The sequence below is a fragment of the Mauremys mutica genome, chromosome 1 (assembly GCF_020497125.1).
Source record: "Mauremys mutica isolate MM-2020 ecotype Southern chromosome 1, ASM2049712v1, whole genome shotgun sequence".
NCBI lineage: Eukaryota > Metazoa > Chordata > Testudines > Geoemydidae > Mauremys > Mauremys mutica.
Window position 1 is genome coordinate 268,265,111 of NC_059072.1, and position 16,748 is coordinate 268,281,858.

The 16,748-nt window shown below is 44.3% G+C and overlaps 1 protein-coding gene across 3 annotated transcripts in view; it reads left to right on the forward strand.

Annotated features, from left to right (window-relative positions):
• The window catches only part of UGGT2 (UDP-glucose glycoprotein glucosyltransferase 2), a 244,554-nt gene that overhangs the window by 103,537 nt on the left and 124,269 nt on the right, over positions 1–16,748 (forward strand). For all 3 annotated transcript variants that reach the window (XM_045009671.1, XM_045009679.1, XM_045009688.1), the window contains 4 exons: positions 10,164–10,295; positions 12,205–12,369; positions 16,069–16,192; positions 16,272–16,370. In XM_045009671.1, coding sequence (XP_044865606.1) covers positions 10,164–10,295; positions 12,205–12,369; positions 16,069–16,192; positions 16,272–16,370 — 520 coding nt within the window. The remainder of the gene's footprint in view (positions 1–10,163; positions 10,296–12,204; positions 12,370–16,068; positions 16,193–16,271; positions 16,371–16,748) is intronic.

A 16,748-nucleotide genomic window follows, 5' to 3' on the forward strand; every position in this document is an offset into this window, starting at 1 on the left:
GTTGTCTGTCGGCGAGCCTGTCTTGCTCACGCCACCCTGTGTCGGTACTGCAGAGCGGCACCGTTCCCGATCGCGGTCCCGCAGACGTTCTCGGTCCCGTCACCGATCGAGGTCCCGACGCCGCTCACAGTCTCGGCACCGTTCTCTATTTCGGTGCCTTTGGTACTCGCGGCACCGGTCGGCGTCCCGCTCGCTGGCCCGGTACACTCGGCACCGATCCCACTCCCGGCACCGCCCCAGGCACCGAGACTCCCGTAGCCATTCCGGAACATCGAGCCTCGCGCTCTCGGTCGACCGCCCGGCACAGATCCGGTGGCAGGTCCCGTTCTAGGTACTGGTATGTCTCCCGGTACCAATCCCCGGGGCCGCGTCGAGCGACGTCAGTTAGAGAAGGAGACTCTACCGAAGGCTCTTCAGCTCCTTCAGGGCCATCCAGCCACGCATCAGTGTTACCACGTGCGGACACTTCATATGCGCAGTACTCTGTTTTCCGATGTGCCCTCCACAGTCTTCCAGGAGACCTATCAGTGGTCCTTCTAGTCACCTTGGGCGTACTACCACGCTAAAGGCATACCGGTGCTCCCATCTCGCTCCGTTCCGGCGGAGCTCTGGGTGCCAGAGGCGACAATTAGCCGTCCCCCTCCGACCGGTACGGAGCAAGCCCCGGTTCAGCCACCGGGCTCCCAGATCCCACTGGGTCAGGAGGTCGTCCAGGAGCGCGAGCCCACACAGGACCCGCTTGTCCCTGGCCTTTCTTCTGCCTCCTCCCCAGATGAGGCGGGGGCAGAAACATACTGCTCAGGCCCTCCTCTGATCGGAACGCAAGTGCATGGTATCATCCAGGGGGTACGAGTACCTATAGGTACATCTACCCCCCCCTGCTCCCTTGTCGTCCAGTCCCGCAAGGGGATGGAACGCCATGGCCAGCAGGCACCAGCCCCTAAAGCCAAGGAGGCTAGCCGAAGGGTCTTACTGGGCCGTAAGATGTACTCGGCGGGAGCCCTGCAACTTTGTGTAGCAAACTAGCAAGCCCTGCTTAGCCGCTACTATGGGTGGCGGTGAGCAAATTTACAGAGTCAGTTCTTCAGAACTCCCGTCAAGAGTTCGATGCCCTCCTGGAACAAAGGAAGTCGCTAGCGAGAGCTTCCCTCCAGGCCTCGTTGGATGCAGCTGACTCCGCTGCCATGACTCTGGCCTTGCGTGTTGCCACGAGGCGCTTTTCATGGCTCCAGTTATCAAGCCTTCCCTCGCAGCTGCGGCACACTATACAGAACTTGCCCTTCAATGGCAAAGGCCTGTTCTCTGAAAAAACTGGCCCTAGGCTGCAAAGCCTAAAGGGCAACAGGGTCACTTTCCGCTCTCTCTCGGCATGCACACGCCTGTGCTTCAGCGCCGACCCTTCCGTCCCCACCCTGACCGCTCTTACCCTGCGCCTAGACAAAGCCAGGACTTTGCCAGCAGGCATCGCTTACGCGGTCGTAGGCGTCAATCAGGACCCCAAAGGAGCCAAAATTAGGGTCCGTCTAACCGCCAATGGGGCAAAAGCCTACCCATCTTCGTCCCTCTTAGGGACTCCTCTCATGAGCGATTCCTCTTGTAAGAGGTGCGGACGCTCCTCTTCATCGGAGCTATACAGGAGGTACCTAAGGACGAAACCTAATCCCCTAGGCGAAGGGAGGTCTCAGACCTATCCTAGATCTGCGGGACTCAACAAGTTCACGATGCAGATAAGTTCCGCATGGTACCCATGGGGACCGTCATCCCATCCTTGGATCCTGGAGACTGGTATGCCGCCCTCGATATGAAGGGCGCGTATTTTCACGTCGCCATTTCTCCTCCACAGAGAAGGTACCCCCGGTTTCGGGCCTACCGTCGTTTCCAGAGGGACCACCGAGCCCAAGTTACCAGTCATGTGGGCATCGACACGGACCTATTCCTGTGTCTAGGCCTGATGATCAATAGAAAAATCCACTCTGATTCCCACACAGGGAATAGAATTCATTGGGGCCATCCTGGACTCCAGTCTCGCCAGAGCCTGCTTACCTCCGCCTCGGTTGCAGGCGATGGTAACATTTGTACAAGGTCTACGGACCTTCCCGACAACTTTGGCTCGCACTTGCCTAGGTTTCCTGAGTCACATGGCTGTCTGCACGTTTGTTTCCAAACATGCCAGGCTTCGCTTCCGTCCACTTCAATCGTGGCTCACCTTGGTGTACCACCCGGGCAGAGATAGCATTCTCATGGTCATCTCGTTCCCCCGAGCATCCTAGGCTCCCTCGACCGGGAGTCAGCGCCCTCCCTGGTGTATCCAGGGATGCTGTTCCATTCACTCCTCGGGGTCCCTCATGACAGACACCCCATCTCTCGGCTGGGTGCTCACCTGGGTCAGTTTCGCACTCACGGCCTTCGGTCTGCTCAAGAGCTGGCCTTCCACATCAATGTCCGAAAGCTGAGAGCAGTCTGCCTTGTATACCAGCCATTTCAGCTGGCGGATCGCCTCAGCAGATCCTTCCTGTCTCACAAGTGGTCGTTTCCTCCGGACATTTCCATTCCGTTTTTCGGAAGTGGGACTTTCCCCGCATAGCCCTCTTCGCTCTCGCGAGAACGAAAAGAGAGAGAAGTTCTCCTCATTCCAAGGCCTCTCCCTGGGCTCGTTCTTGGAGGTGTTTTCTGATGCCGTGGATGAGCCATCGGCTGTACGCTTTCCACCGTTCCCGCTGGTTCACAAGGTCCTGCCAAAACTCCGCAGGGACAGAGCGCACCTGATCATGATCGCTCCAGCGTAACCCAGGCAGCACTGGTACACCAGGTTGCTACCCCTTTCGGTAGCCAACCCTATTTCCCTGCCTCTTTGCCCAGACCCCATAACGCGGGATCACGGCAAGCTTCACCACCCAGACTTGTAATCCCTGCACCTCACAGCATAGCTGCTGCGTGGCTAAACCGATCCCAGTTGAATTGTTCTGCCTCGGTTCTACAAGATTCTCCTGGGTGGTAGGAAATCTTCCACTCGGTTAACGTATCTGGCAGAGTGGAAGCGTTTCTCCTGCTGCTGCGAAACACACAATGTTTCTCCTGCCAAGGTCCCGATCCAGTCCGTCTTGGACTACCTCTGGTCTCTCAAACAGCAGCACCTGGCGCGGTCCTCATTAAGGGCACTCTTGGCAGCCATCTCTCCCTTCCACCCAGCGGAGAGTGGCCGCTCTGTATTCTTACACCTTGTGGTTTCTAGGTTCCTCAAGGGATTGGAGCGTTATACCCCCCCAGTTGGCCCCCGCCAAAACCTGGGTCTTTGACCTGGTTCTAACCAGTTTTATGATTGCCCATTCGAGCCACTGACGACATACTTGCTGACATACCTGTCCTGGAAGACAATTTTTCCTTGTGGCCTTTCCATAGGCCAGACGAGTCTCCGAGCTTCAGGCGCTCACGATGGACCCACGGTATACTGTGTCTCTCAAGGACAAGGGCAGTTGTGACCACGTCCGGCCTTCCTCCCTAAAGGTGGTGTCAGCCTCTCTTATCATCCAGGATATCTTCCTTCCGGTCTTCTTTCTGAAGCCTCACTTATAGCAAGGAGAGAGCAACAATTGCCCTCCGTAGACATCCATAGGGCATCCGCAATCTATATCGAGCGGGCAAAGCCCTTTCGTAACGCCCCCAAATCTTCGTCGTGCTGGCGTGCCGGACGAGGGGCATGCCTGTCTCCTCCTAGAGGATTTCGTCTTCAATGACATCGTGCATCCGCACCTCCTGGGGTTTGGCCCATGTTCCATAGAGCCACCTTACTTCACATTCCACCAGGGCTCAGGCTTCTCTGCTGCCTTCCTGGCTCACGTACCCTTTCAGGGGATGTGTAGTGCAACTACCTGGCCCTCGGTCCACACCTTTGCCTCATTGGCCCAAGAGTCCAGAGATGATGCAGCCTTTGGCTCAGCAGTTTTGCATTCTGCATCTAACTCCGACCCCACCACCTACGTAAGGCTTGGGAATCACCTAACTGGAATGCATAGGAGCAATCACTCGAAGAAGAAAAGACGGTTACTCACCGTTGTAACTGTTGTTCTTCGAGATGTGTTGCTCCTATCCATTCCAGACCCGCCCTCCTTCCCCATTGTCGGAGTAGCCGGCAAGAAGGAACTGAGGGGCGGATGGGTCGGCAGGGGTATATATCCTGCGCCATAGCGGCGCCACTCCAGGGGGCGCCCAGCCGACCCACCAAGTGTTGCTAGGGTAAAAATCTTCCGAAGAGCCGTGCACGCGCGGCGCGCACACCTAACTGGAATGGATAGGAGCAACACATCTCAAAGAACAACAGTTACAACGGTGAGTAACCATCTTTTCTTGATGATTCCCAACATTCTGTTTGCGTTTTGACTGCAACTGCACATTGAGTAAATGATTTCAGAGAACTATCCACAATGACTCCAATATCTCTTTCTTGAGTGGTAACAGTTAATGTAGACCCCATCATTGTATATGTATAGTTAAGATTATGTTTTCCAATGTGCATTAGTTTATCAACATTAAATTTCATCTGCCATTTTGTTGCCCAGTCACCCAGTTTTGTGAGATCCTTTTGTAGCTTGTCACAGTCTGCCTGGGACTTAACTATCTTGAGTAGTTTTGTATCATCTGCAAATTTTGCCACTTCACTGTTTACCCCTTTTCCCAGATCATTTAAGAAAATATTAAATAGGACTGGGCCCAGTAAAGATCCCTAGGGGACACCACTATTTACCTCTCTCCATTCTGAAAACTGACCATTTATTCCTACCCTTTGTTTCCTATCTTTTAACCAGTTATCAATCCATGAGAGAACCTTCCCTCTTATCCCATGACTGCTTATTTTTCTGAAGAGCCTTTGGTGAGGGACGTTGTAAAAGGCTTTTTGAAAATCTAAATACGCTATATCCACTGGATCTCCTTTGTCCTCATGCTTGTTGACCTCCTCAAAGAATTCTAGTAGATTGGTGAGGCATGATTTCCCTTTGCAAAAACCATGTTGACTATTTCCCAGCAAATTATGTTCATCTATGTGTCTGACAATTTTGTTCTTTACAATAGTTTCAACCAATTTGCTCAGTACTGAAGTGAGGCCTGTAGTTGCCAGGGTCATCTTTGGAGCCCTTTTTAAAAATTGGCGTCAGATTAGCTATCCTCCAGTCATTTGGTACAGAAGCTGATTTAAATGATTTAAATGGTAGGTTACAGATGACAGTTAGTAGTCCTACAATTTCACATTTGCGTTCCTTCAGAACTCTTGAGTGAATACTATGAGGTCCTGGAGACTTCTTATTGTTTAGTTTATGAATTTGTTCCAAAACCTCCTCCAATGACACCTCACTTTGGGACAGTTCCTAGATCTGTCACCGAAAAAGAATGGCTCAGGTTTGGGAATCTCCCTCACATCCTCAACAGTGAAGACCGATGCAAAGAGTTCGTTTAGTTTCCCCACAATGGTCTTACTGTCTTTGAGTGTTCCTTTAGCATCTCGATTGTCCAGTGGCCCCACTGGTTGTTTAGCAGGCTTTCTGCTGCTGATGTATTTTATTTAAAAATTGCTATTACTTTTGGAGTCTTTGGCTAGCTGTTCTTCAGATTCTTTTTTGGTCTTTCTAATTATATTTTTACACTTCACTTGCCAGAGTTTATGCTTTTTTCTATTTTCATCATTAGGATTTATCTTCCACTTTTTAAAGGATGCCTTTTTGCCTCTCACTGCTTCTTTTACTTCGTTGTTTAACCATGGTGGCTCTTTTTTGGTTCTCTTACTATGTTTTTTAAATTGGGGTATACATTTAAGTTGAGCCTCTATTATGGTATCTTTAAAAAGTTTCCACACAGCTTTCAGGGATTTTACTTTTGTTACTGTACCTTTTAATTTCTGTTTCACTAACCTCCTCATTTTTGTGTAGTTCCCCTTTCTGAAATTAAATGCTACAGTGTTGGGCCACTGTGGAGTTTTCCCCGCCATGGGGATGTTAAATTTAATTATATTATGGTTACTATTACCAAGCGGTCCAACTATAGTCACCTCTTGGACCTGATCCTGGGCTCCACTTCCACTTAGGACTAAATCAAGAATTGCCTCTCCTCTTGTGGGTTTCAGGACCAGCTGCTCCAAGAAGCAGTCATTTAAGGTGTCAAGAAACTTTATCTCAGCATCCCTTCCTGAGGTGATATGTACCCAGTCAATATGGGGATAGTTGAAATCCCCCATTATTATTATTGAGTTTTTTATTTTAGTAGCCTCTCTAATCTCCCTGAGCATTTCAGAGTCACTAACGCCATCCTGGTCAGGTGGTCTGTAATATAGCCCTACTGCTATATTCTTATTTTTCAAGCATGGAATTACTATCCATAGAGACTCTATAGTACAATTTAGTTTATTTAAGATTTTTACTTCATTTGATTCTACGTCTTCTTTCACATATATTGCCACTCCCCCACCAGCACGACCTGTTCTGTCCTTCCAATGTATTTTGTATCCTGGTATTACTGTGTTCCTTTGATTATCCTCATTCCACCAGGTTTCTGTGATGCCTATTATATCAATATCCTCATTTAATACTAGGCACTCTAGTACACCCAACTTATTATTTAGACTTCTAGCATTGGTATATAAGGATTTTAAAAACGTGTCATTTTTTGGCTGTCCCGTGTTGCATGACGTAATTGAATGGGACTTTTTTTCATTTGCCTGTTTCTCATCAGATCCTCTCTGTATTTTATCATTTTCCATCCTCTCCTGCTTATTAGGACATAGGGAATGTCCATTTATAGATCCTCCCCTAAGGGATGTCCGAACCACATGCTCCTCCACACCTGTCGGCTCTCCCCCAGCCCTTAGTTTAAAAACTGTTCTATAACCTTTTTAATTTTAAGCGCCAGCAGTCTGGTTCCAGTTTGGTTTAGGTGGAGCCCATCCTTCCTGTATAGGCTCCCCCTCTCCCAAAAGCTTCCCCAGTTCCTAATAAATCTAAACCCATCCTCCCTACACCATCGTCTCATCCACGCATTGAGACCCTGCAGTTCTGCCTGTCTAACTGTGCCCTGCGCGTGGAACTGGAAGCATTTCAGAGAATGCTACCATGGAGGTTCTGGACTCTTACCAAGCAGCCTAAATTTGTCCTCCGGGACCTCTCTCCTATCCTTCCCCATGTCATTGTTACCTACATGTACCACAACCACCGGCTCCTCCCCAGTACTACACATAAGTCTATTTAGATGTCTCGAGAGAGCCGCAAACTTCGCACCAGTCAGGCAAGTCACCATGCGGTTCTCCCGATCAACGCAAACCCAGCTATCTATGTTTCTAATGATTGAATCGCCCATTACTAATACCAGTCTCTTCATAATAACTGGAGTTCTCTCCCCCGGAGAAGTATCCTCAGTGAGAGAGGATACCACAACATCATCTGGGAGGAAGATCCCAACTATGGGATTGTTTCCCTCTGCTCCAGTTGGATGTTCTCCTTCCCTGAGGCTTTCATCCTCCTCAACAGCACAGAGGTTGTCATATCCAGGGTAGGACTGTTCTATTGTGTCCCGGCAAGTCTCATCTGTGTACCTCTCTGTCTCCCTCAGCTCCTTCAGCTCAGCCACTCTGGTCTCCAAAGTCCGTACATGGTCTCTGAGGGTCAGGAGCACCTTGCAACGAATGCATGCATACGCCACCAGCCCATAGGGCAGGTAATCATACATGCTGCATTGGGTGCAAGAAACTGGATAGCTCCCACTCTGTTACTGGACTTCTGCCTGCATTTTCTTTTTACTCCCGAAGCTTGTTCCCTTGTTAGTGCTTTGTTTTTATCAAGCAGTATTTTGACCTTTAAGTGCAAAGAATGTTAGGTGTATCTAGCCCTTGCTTGCACTCCCCCTGTAAACTCCCTCGCCAAACTCCCCTGTTAGCCACTCCTGTTCGCTAGCTATATGGTGGTGGCAAACTCAGCTTTCTCCTGGTTAAATGTGTGTCATAATACCGTGAAGGAGGAGGCATTTGTCTGGAATACTGAAAGCTGGTTTTGGGTGTGTGCTAACGGAATAAACACATTGGGTGTAATTTATGAAAAATTAAATGCAACATAGTTAGAAACATTAAGAGTTTGTTGCAGAACGGCAGGTCAATGCACCGAAAAATTTGGTGTTTGTGACCTTAACAGTAAATTAAGAAGCACCTTGGGGTCGGTGGTTTTCCAAACACGCACTGAGGTATTGGTAAACAGATGTGTTGTGGTGGGGGTATATTTGGATGCCTCCCCTTTTTAATAGATGTGTCGACCCACCTTATAAAAGTGGCCTGGCACTTCCCTCTCTTTACACACCATTTGAGGGGGTTTTATAGGCCAGAGTTGCCAGGTGTTGCCTTTTGCAATTTATATGTGCTGATAGTCCGGGGATGCAGTCAGCACATACTGCTTAGCTGTGTCATTTGGGGGACCCACCTCCCATACGCTGCGGTGGACTACCCAGTCCCAGAGGCAGCCTTCCCAAAGGCTTGGTTGGATTTTTGTAGCTGGGGCCCATATTTTTTTTTATGGGACCGAAGGCCGTGAAAGAGCAGGCTATGCCTGTGCACTTTCAATTAGTAAACTATTAGAAATGGCGAAAAGGACATTGTCCTCAGGGGATTCCAGAGTGGGGATGAATCTCTCCGGACCAGACTCCATGGAGCACATTCTCCTGTATGCTACAGACTGGTTAGGTTAAATATTGTTGGAGCTGTGAGCATACAGAATCCCATGCTAATTGATCCCCGGCCTGAATTATGGTTTTAATTAATTTCTTTAAGTCCCAGGGGACTCCCTAAGGGGAGGGGGCCATTGGATTGTGACATGGGTAAGGAAGTAGCTAAAAGGGAGAAGGCAGCTGGTTATGCTGAAAGATGAACTATCCAATTGGAGGGAGGTTACTAGTGGAATTCCTCAGGGATCAGTCTTGGGACCAGTCTTATTCAATATTTTTTATTAATGACCTTGGAACAAAAAGTGGGAGTGTGCTAGTGAAATTTTCTCTTGATACAAAGTTGGGACGCATTGTCAATGCAGAGGAGGACTGGAATATTAATCTATAAAATCTGGATGACCTTCAAGACTGGAGTGACAAAAATGGAATGAAATTCGGTAGTACAAATACAATGTCATGCACTTAGGGTCTAATAATAAGACTATCTTCGCGAGCTGGGGGTTTATCAGTTGGAAATGGTAGAAGAGGCGAGAGACCTGGGTGTATGGGTTGATCACAGAGTGACTATAAGCCACCAGTATGATGTGGCTCTGAAAAAAGCAAATGTGATCCTAGGATGTATCAGGTGAGGCATTTCCAGTAGAGAAAGAGAAGTATTAATACCATTGTACAAAGCTCTTGTAAGACCTCATCTGGAATACTGTATATTCTAGTCACCCATGTTCAAGAAAGATTAATTCAAACTGGAACAGGTATAGCGAAGAGCTGCTATGATGATCAGGGGGATGGAGGGCCTATCGTAAGAGAGGAGTCTTGAAGAGCTTGGCTTGTTTAGCCTAGCAAAAGGAGGGCAGAGAAGGGTTATGCTTGCTTTCTCTAAATACATTAGGGGAATAAACATGAGGGAGGGTGAAAAGCTATTTAAACTAAAGGACAATATTAGCACAAGAACAAATGAGTATAAAGTAGCTATGAACACATGGAGGCTGGAAATTAGAAGGTGTTTAACCATTGGAGGAGTGAGGTTCTGGAACAGCCTCCCAATAGGAGCTGTGGGGGCAAACAACTTAATTAGTTTTAAGAGAGAGCTGGACAAATGTATAAGTGGGACTATATGACAAGATTGCTTGTGATGGTGGGGGACAGAGCTCAATAGCCAGGGGTGGGGGAGCATCTCTTCTAGTTGATGTATTTTGTTTCTAAAGTTCATGCTAAGACTGAACAGGGAGTAGAAAGGAATTCTCAGTCACTAAAACTATTGCTAGTTGACCTGGAGTATTGGATGTACTTTCCTCTGCAATATAAGATATTAACCACTGCCAAAGATAGGATAGTCGACTAATTAGATCAGTGATCTGATGGCAAATCCTATATTCTACTTAAAAATAATGTATATTGTTATGATAAATGATAAAGTAATATTAATATATAGGGTAAAATAGCTTTGTTTTTTATCTGTTTTATAATTTTCACAGATGTACCATGAAATGAAAGATGGAGAAGTTTTCACTGTGAATCATGTGAGGAATGTTCTTAGAAGTGAGTTCCCTCATGCTGACATTCAGAGTATACTGGGTGTTGACTCTGAATATGATGAGAAAAGGAAGGTATGTTAAGAAAATAGTTGCAAGAAATAGTAATCTGCACAGAGCTCAGTTTTGCGTTTAATGATTTCTAAGAGTTAAAACACTTAAATGCAATGGGGTTGCAATTTTTTCCAGATTATTGCATTGTTGGAAGGGTCCATTGGATTATTGTCCTCAAGAATAATATTTAATGCTGACTCCTGTCTACTATATATATCTGCTGCTATGGAAGGTACCTAGTGATAAGCTTATTAGATATGTATCATTTGTGGTAGGTGGTAGGTTACCCAAGCAGTCTGGCTAAGGAAGAAATTCTATCTTCTGGGCAAATCATATCTTCCTGGGAAAGAATCTGCCTGGTGGGTATGGCCATTCTGACTCAGAATCACAAGATTCCCTAGTGTCAGAGACTGGAGAGGTAGCGAAGGCACAAACATACATCATTCATTTGTATGTGCATGTAATGCTGAACAATCAGGGAGATTGCCAGGGAACTTTTTCAAGCCCTCACCTGATTCTGAGGTGAAATGAGGTTTATGTTCTTTAGAAAGTGACTATGTACTGTGAACATTTTGCTTCCAATCATGACATCATAAATTATAAGGATTAAGCTGAAATGCACATACAGTTGACTGGTAAATGAAAACAAGAGGCCTTCTATAGGGAATTGTCTGTGCAGTCCCCAGACTAGAATGTAAGTCTTGAGTTTCAAGATTATCTAGAAGATTTTAGAGATGCATACCCTCTTGCTGATATGAATGTTCAGTGAGAGACTAAGGGCAAATCTTCCAAATAAAAAAAATAACATTTTTATAATTTATTCTCACAATTTTAGTTTGATGTAGCCAGGATTTATCATTTGAAGTATAAAGTTGCAACCATTCTGTAGTTAATTTAAGCACCAGGTCACATACAGTGGAGGTGGGCATTCTTACTGAGGTATGAGGTGTAGGATGTGTCCTATCAAATTTAAGCCCATTTTATTTTTTCATACATTGATTTTTCTATACTGAAATCTTACTGAATTGGCCTTCTTGTTGTAGGATTATTGGTAAATTGGAGTAGAATTCTTTTATAGAGGGCCACATTGTTGACATAAAGTGAAACTGTGTTGTTTTTTTCTGTTAATTTGGATTCCTGTAATTTTCAGATGTGAAAGATTTTTCCAAGCAAAGACTTGCTCTGACAATTGGAGCAAATATGTCTATCTTGAAACTTATACTTTCTGTTATCAGTAGCTGCTTCTTCTATTATCAATAGATGTTTCTTTAAAAAAAAGTATTCTGTAATTTGTAATCAAAGGTCTGTGTTTAAGATATACCAATATACCATTAAATAAAGGTCAACCACTGTGTGTAGAGGAAAGTCACCATACTTCCCTGTTGGTGAAGTTCAGAGTGGCAGAGTTAAAAGAAATAGGAAATAGAGCACTGAATTTTATACATAGTACTGGAAGGGAATATTTTCTTCTATTATAATAATGTAGGTAATTTTCTGCAGAAGTCCATACAAGCATTATTTTCAACCATGTATCTTCAACCGTGTCTGATCTGTAAAATTATCTGTGCTTTATTTGATTAATATTCTTTAAATAATGCATGATAAATAATAACTCTTAGCAAGACTGCCACAGAGTGGTATAAAAACAAAGGTTTAAAAAAATCTTGATATGAATTTACAGGACTTTTTGTCCCTCCTTTTTGATAAATGTGTGTTTCATGTACTATTTAACTGATTAATTTTTCCAAGCTGCTTTCTGAAAAATCCTAACAGAATTGTGAATTCAGTTTACTCATTATGACTCATATAAAAGTAGGCCACAGCACAGAGTGCTTGGACATTAGTGTTCATTGTCTCTTAATATTAGTTTTCTTTCTTACTACAGTCAGCCACATTCTGTTTAACTCTGTGATATTTCTGATTTGAATAGGCAGGAGCAACCTTCTATAAAAAGACAGGCCTTGGTCCATTGCCTCAAGCTCTGTTCAATGGTGTGCCCTTTAATGGTGAAGAGATGGCTGCTGCAGAGTTAGAAACAGTTATTTTTCAGAGGATCACTGATGCCATGGGGTTCTTCCAGAGGGCAGTTTTCATGGTATGCTTAGCATTTATGAAAGAATGTAAGGTGAAATACTTGTCAATAGATTGTTACAGTCATGATTACTACCTATATTTTTTATAATGAGGCAGTTTGAAATTATTGTTATGAAAGCTGAAATGACATCATTACTTTTATTTGCATTCATGAATTTGAAACTTAATGCATGTTGATTATTGACGCTCTAAGGTTTGAGTAAGTACATGTTAATCTTTTAGATGTTTTCAGCCAAGAAGTGAAGAGAAATTGTAGCTATTCATAAGAAAATTTGGACCTCAGATGTTAAAAACTCTTGTGTGTATTATTTATATATTTCTTTTCTGTTTAAGCAGTCCTTATCTTAGCATTCAATATATAAAAGCTCTAAACTAAACAGAAACATAAATTCATACAAATTCATCCTGTGCTGTCATACGAGTGTAATTTGTAAACCATGTATGTATAAAAGTCAAAAATGGCTGACAATTTAAAATTTGGATGGTAACACATGTGAATATCCCAGTGATTATTCAACCTGGTGATACTCTAAACATAAAGAGTTCTCAGTCATGCTTATAGCTGTTTCCATCACTTCATGCTGACTCCACAGATATTCTAGGCTTCCAAGTGGGGTTACTGTGTGTGCTGGATATATTGTTGTGTGGGCAGTTGTGTTGATTTGTGTCTAGGGGATTAGACTGGGAGAATTGTGTTGATTTGTGCAAGTGGCAAATGAGGGGTATGTGCTTCCCTGAGGGGCTATGTGTGTTGGGGGTTGTTGTGTGTGCTGGTAGTGTTGTGGTGTTGGAGTTGTGTTGTGCTGGGAAGGTTCTGTGGGTGTCAAATAAGGGATGTGTGCTGCCATGAGCGGCTGTGTGTGTTTGGGATTCTTCTTCGAGTGGCTTTGCATATTCTCACTTATGAGGACTGTGCTGCCTGGTGGTGCCTACTGGTAAAACCTTCTCCAAGCAGTGCTTGCCGGATTTCACACATGCCCACTACTAGTCCTTCCCTAGATGCCTTTGAATGTCCCTGAGAGCAGGGGCTCTGCTTTGCCTACCACCTCAATTCCTTCTGGAAGTGAACCACTTCAGTCCTTTCGACCCAGGGTTTTCTCCATTTTTATTGCCTTATTAACTTTATAACTATAGTTGTTTGTTCTTAGTATAATTTGTAGCAGATAATAGTTTTTGGTATGGATAGTATATACATTTATAAGGTTGTTCCATGTGTTATGGCAGAACTGCAAAAGAAAAAGATGTTCTCAAAGAGATGTGTTTCATGCCCTGCTGTTTTCCCTACATTGGACTAACACGTAAAGTGTTTTAAATATCTGGGCAAAGGTCTCGCTCTCGCTCTCTGTGAGTGTTCCATTTAGGGTGACCAGACAGCAAGTGTGAAAAATCAGGGGGTAATAGGAGCCTATGTAAGAAAAAGACTCAAAAATTGGGACTGTCCCTATAAAATCAGGACATCTGGTCACCCTAGTTCCATTTGCTGATCTTTCACTCCCAAGCTCACAAGGACAGGCATACAAGGCTTCAGGTGCTGCTGCTGCTGCTTCAAATGCTGGTCCCTATGTGTATTCCACTGTGGGTACACATGCACTCTGCACCTGGAGTTGGAGAATTCTTAAAAGCAGTGTTCATTGGTCTGTGCATGTGCCCTCGCGCTCCTCATGCCTCCAACTGTGGTGGAGCAACCTAACTGCCTTTCCAGTTCCTTATTACCACCGCATGGCCTGGTTCTAAACCTCCAGTGTCCTGACCTTTGTCTTCATTTATTCTTCGATCTATAGATAGATAGATAGCATATTTTGTAAGTAGTTCAGAATTTTACTCTATAGTTTTAGCTAATTTTTATAGTTAGATTCCCTGTCCCATTCCCCCTCTCTCGACTGGTTTCAGAGTAGCAGCCGTGTTAGTCTGTATCCGCAAAAAAAACAGGAGTACTTGTGGCACCTTAAAGACTAACAAATTTATTGTAGCATGAGCTTTCGTGAGCTAAAGCTCACTTCTTCGGATGCATAGAATGGAACACACAGACAGGAGATATTTATACATACAGAGAACATGAAAAGGTGGAAGTATGCATACCAACAGGCAGAGTCTAATCAATTGAGATGAGCTATCGTTAGCAGGAGGAAAAAAAACTTTTTGAAGTGATAATTAAGATGGCCCATAGAAGGTGTGAGGAGAACTTAACATAGGGAAATAGATTCAAATGGTTGGGTCATTACACCAATTGAATCTATTTCCCTATGTTAAGTTCTCCTCACACCTTCTATGGGCCATCTTAATTATCACTTCAAAAAGTTTTTTTTTTCCTCCTGCTAATGATAGCTCATCTCAATTGATTAGACTCTGCCTGTTGGTATGCATACTTCCACCTTTTCATGTTCTCTGTATGTATAAATATCTCCTGTCTGTGTGTTCCATTCTATGCATCCGAAGAAGTGAGCTTTAGCTCACGAAAGCTCATGCTACAATAAATTTGTTAGTCTTTAAGGTGCCACAAGTACTCCTGTTTTTTTTTCCTCTCTCGACTGTATCCCTGTGATAAGCACTGGACTGTGCCCAGGACTCCGGGCTTCAAAATCTGTACCTCCTGACCCACACTCTTTCTTGGTCAGCGATGACTGTCAACGCTGTCTGTAGTGCCTTAGGGAACTTACATTGCAGCAGGGAGCAGTATCTGCCACTCTTTTCCCAGTTGCACCTGTGACAGGCAGGAACTTAATCTTAAGAAACACGGACCCCCAGGTCAGGGGGGGGACTCCCATAGTACATCAGCCTCACTCAGTAAGCAGTGCAACTCCTGCCACAAGGTCTGACTTAAGAAAAGGGAATCTGCTCCTAGAGATCCCCTGTTGGGGTCTTGTCGGGAAGGCTGGGAGCCTTCATAAATGCAAGAGCAAATTCTCCTCTAAATTCATTTCAAGAAGTCAGATACAATCCTGCCTAAGTCAAGCAAATCTTCTCACTCAGTCCGTGAGGACTTAGAACATCCTAAGTTTCGGGGTCATGACAAGGAAGCCCACAAATCCAGTGGCACTCCTCTGCCTCAATACTGCAGAAGCCAGCACGGTTGACTCTGGCATCTACATAGGTACCATTTAGTCCAGAGCCAGAAGAGGCTTCCATATCAGCTGCACCGTACCGATACTATCTCAGTATCAACCACGCTGGAGATGTTTGCAGCTGCCAGGGATCTCCTCTTGCTGGCATGGTGTAGGTTCATAGATTCCAAGGCCAGGAGGGACCATTGTGATCATCTGATCTGACCTTCTATATAATATAGGATATAGAATTTCCCTAGAGCATATTTTTTTAGAAAACATCCACTCTTAATTTAAAATTTGTCAGTGATGGAGTATTTGCCATGACCCTTGGTAAATTGATCTAATAGATGCATGCCTTGCTGTCATGTGGATGTAATTCATAAAGTCACAGTGGCTTGAGAACTTAAAAATTGGACAGTAGCAGCCCTCAAATCCCACTCATGACTGAATCTGGTGATCTTCTGGACAAAAAGAACTCTCAACCATGCTTGTAGCTGTTTCTGTCTCTTCGCACTAACACTGCAGACATTCTAGGCTTCAGAGTGACACACAGAGAGACAATCCTGAATTTTATTTTATAGATAAATGCTCATCTTGTGTTTATCTTAAAATTATTACATTAAATGGAAAAGTGGGATTTATTTTTGCTATTACAGGGTTTGCTAAACGATTATATGGATGCGGTAGATTTCCTCATGGATCAGCATAATGTAGTTTCCCGTATAAATCCCATTATTCTTGGCACTAAGAGAAGATACATAAATTTCATATCCATGTCAGGTAAATACTTTTCTTGCCTATTTAGTTATCATGTTTTTTCCAACTCCTAATTGTAACACATTTATATTTAACTTTGCAGTTCCTGTTGGCGTGGAAGATTTCTCTACTTTTTCCTTTTTGGACTCACAAGATAAGAGTGCTGTAATTTCACAGAACATGAAGTATTTAACAAAAAAGGGTACATTTATTTTGTACAACCTTTTAACTATGTAATACTGTTTGCTTACAATTATGACAGTAATGCAGACAAGTGAGTAATTATGTGGAAATTCAGAATAATAAAGAAATGTTAGTGGTGGTTGAGGTGAATATATATACAAAGACTGGTCTAAGAAGGATCTGTGTGAGCACTGATTTTTGTATTTTATGCAACATCCAAAATCTCTTGGGATAGTAAGCTTGTTTGATGATGGGATTGAAGTCGCTATCAAAGTTGTTAAAACAATAGCCTTATTGTATTAGATTATTTTAAAGCAAAAAGTAATCATGAGAAGCAATCTGATTGCTTGAAACCAAAAAAGTAACAGAGTGCTTTGTTACTTAATTTTGCAAATCT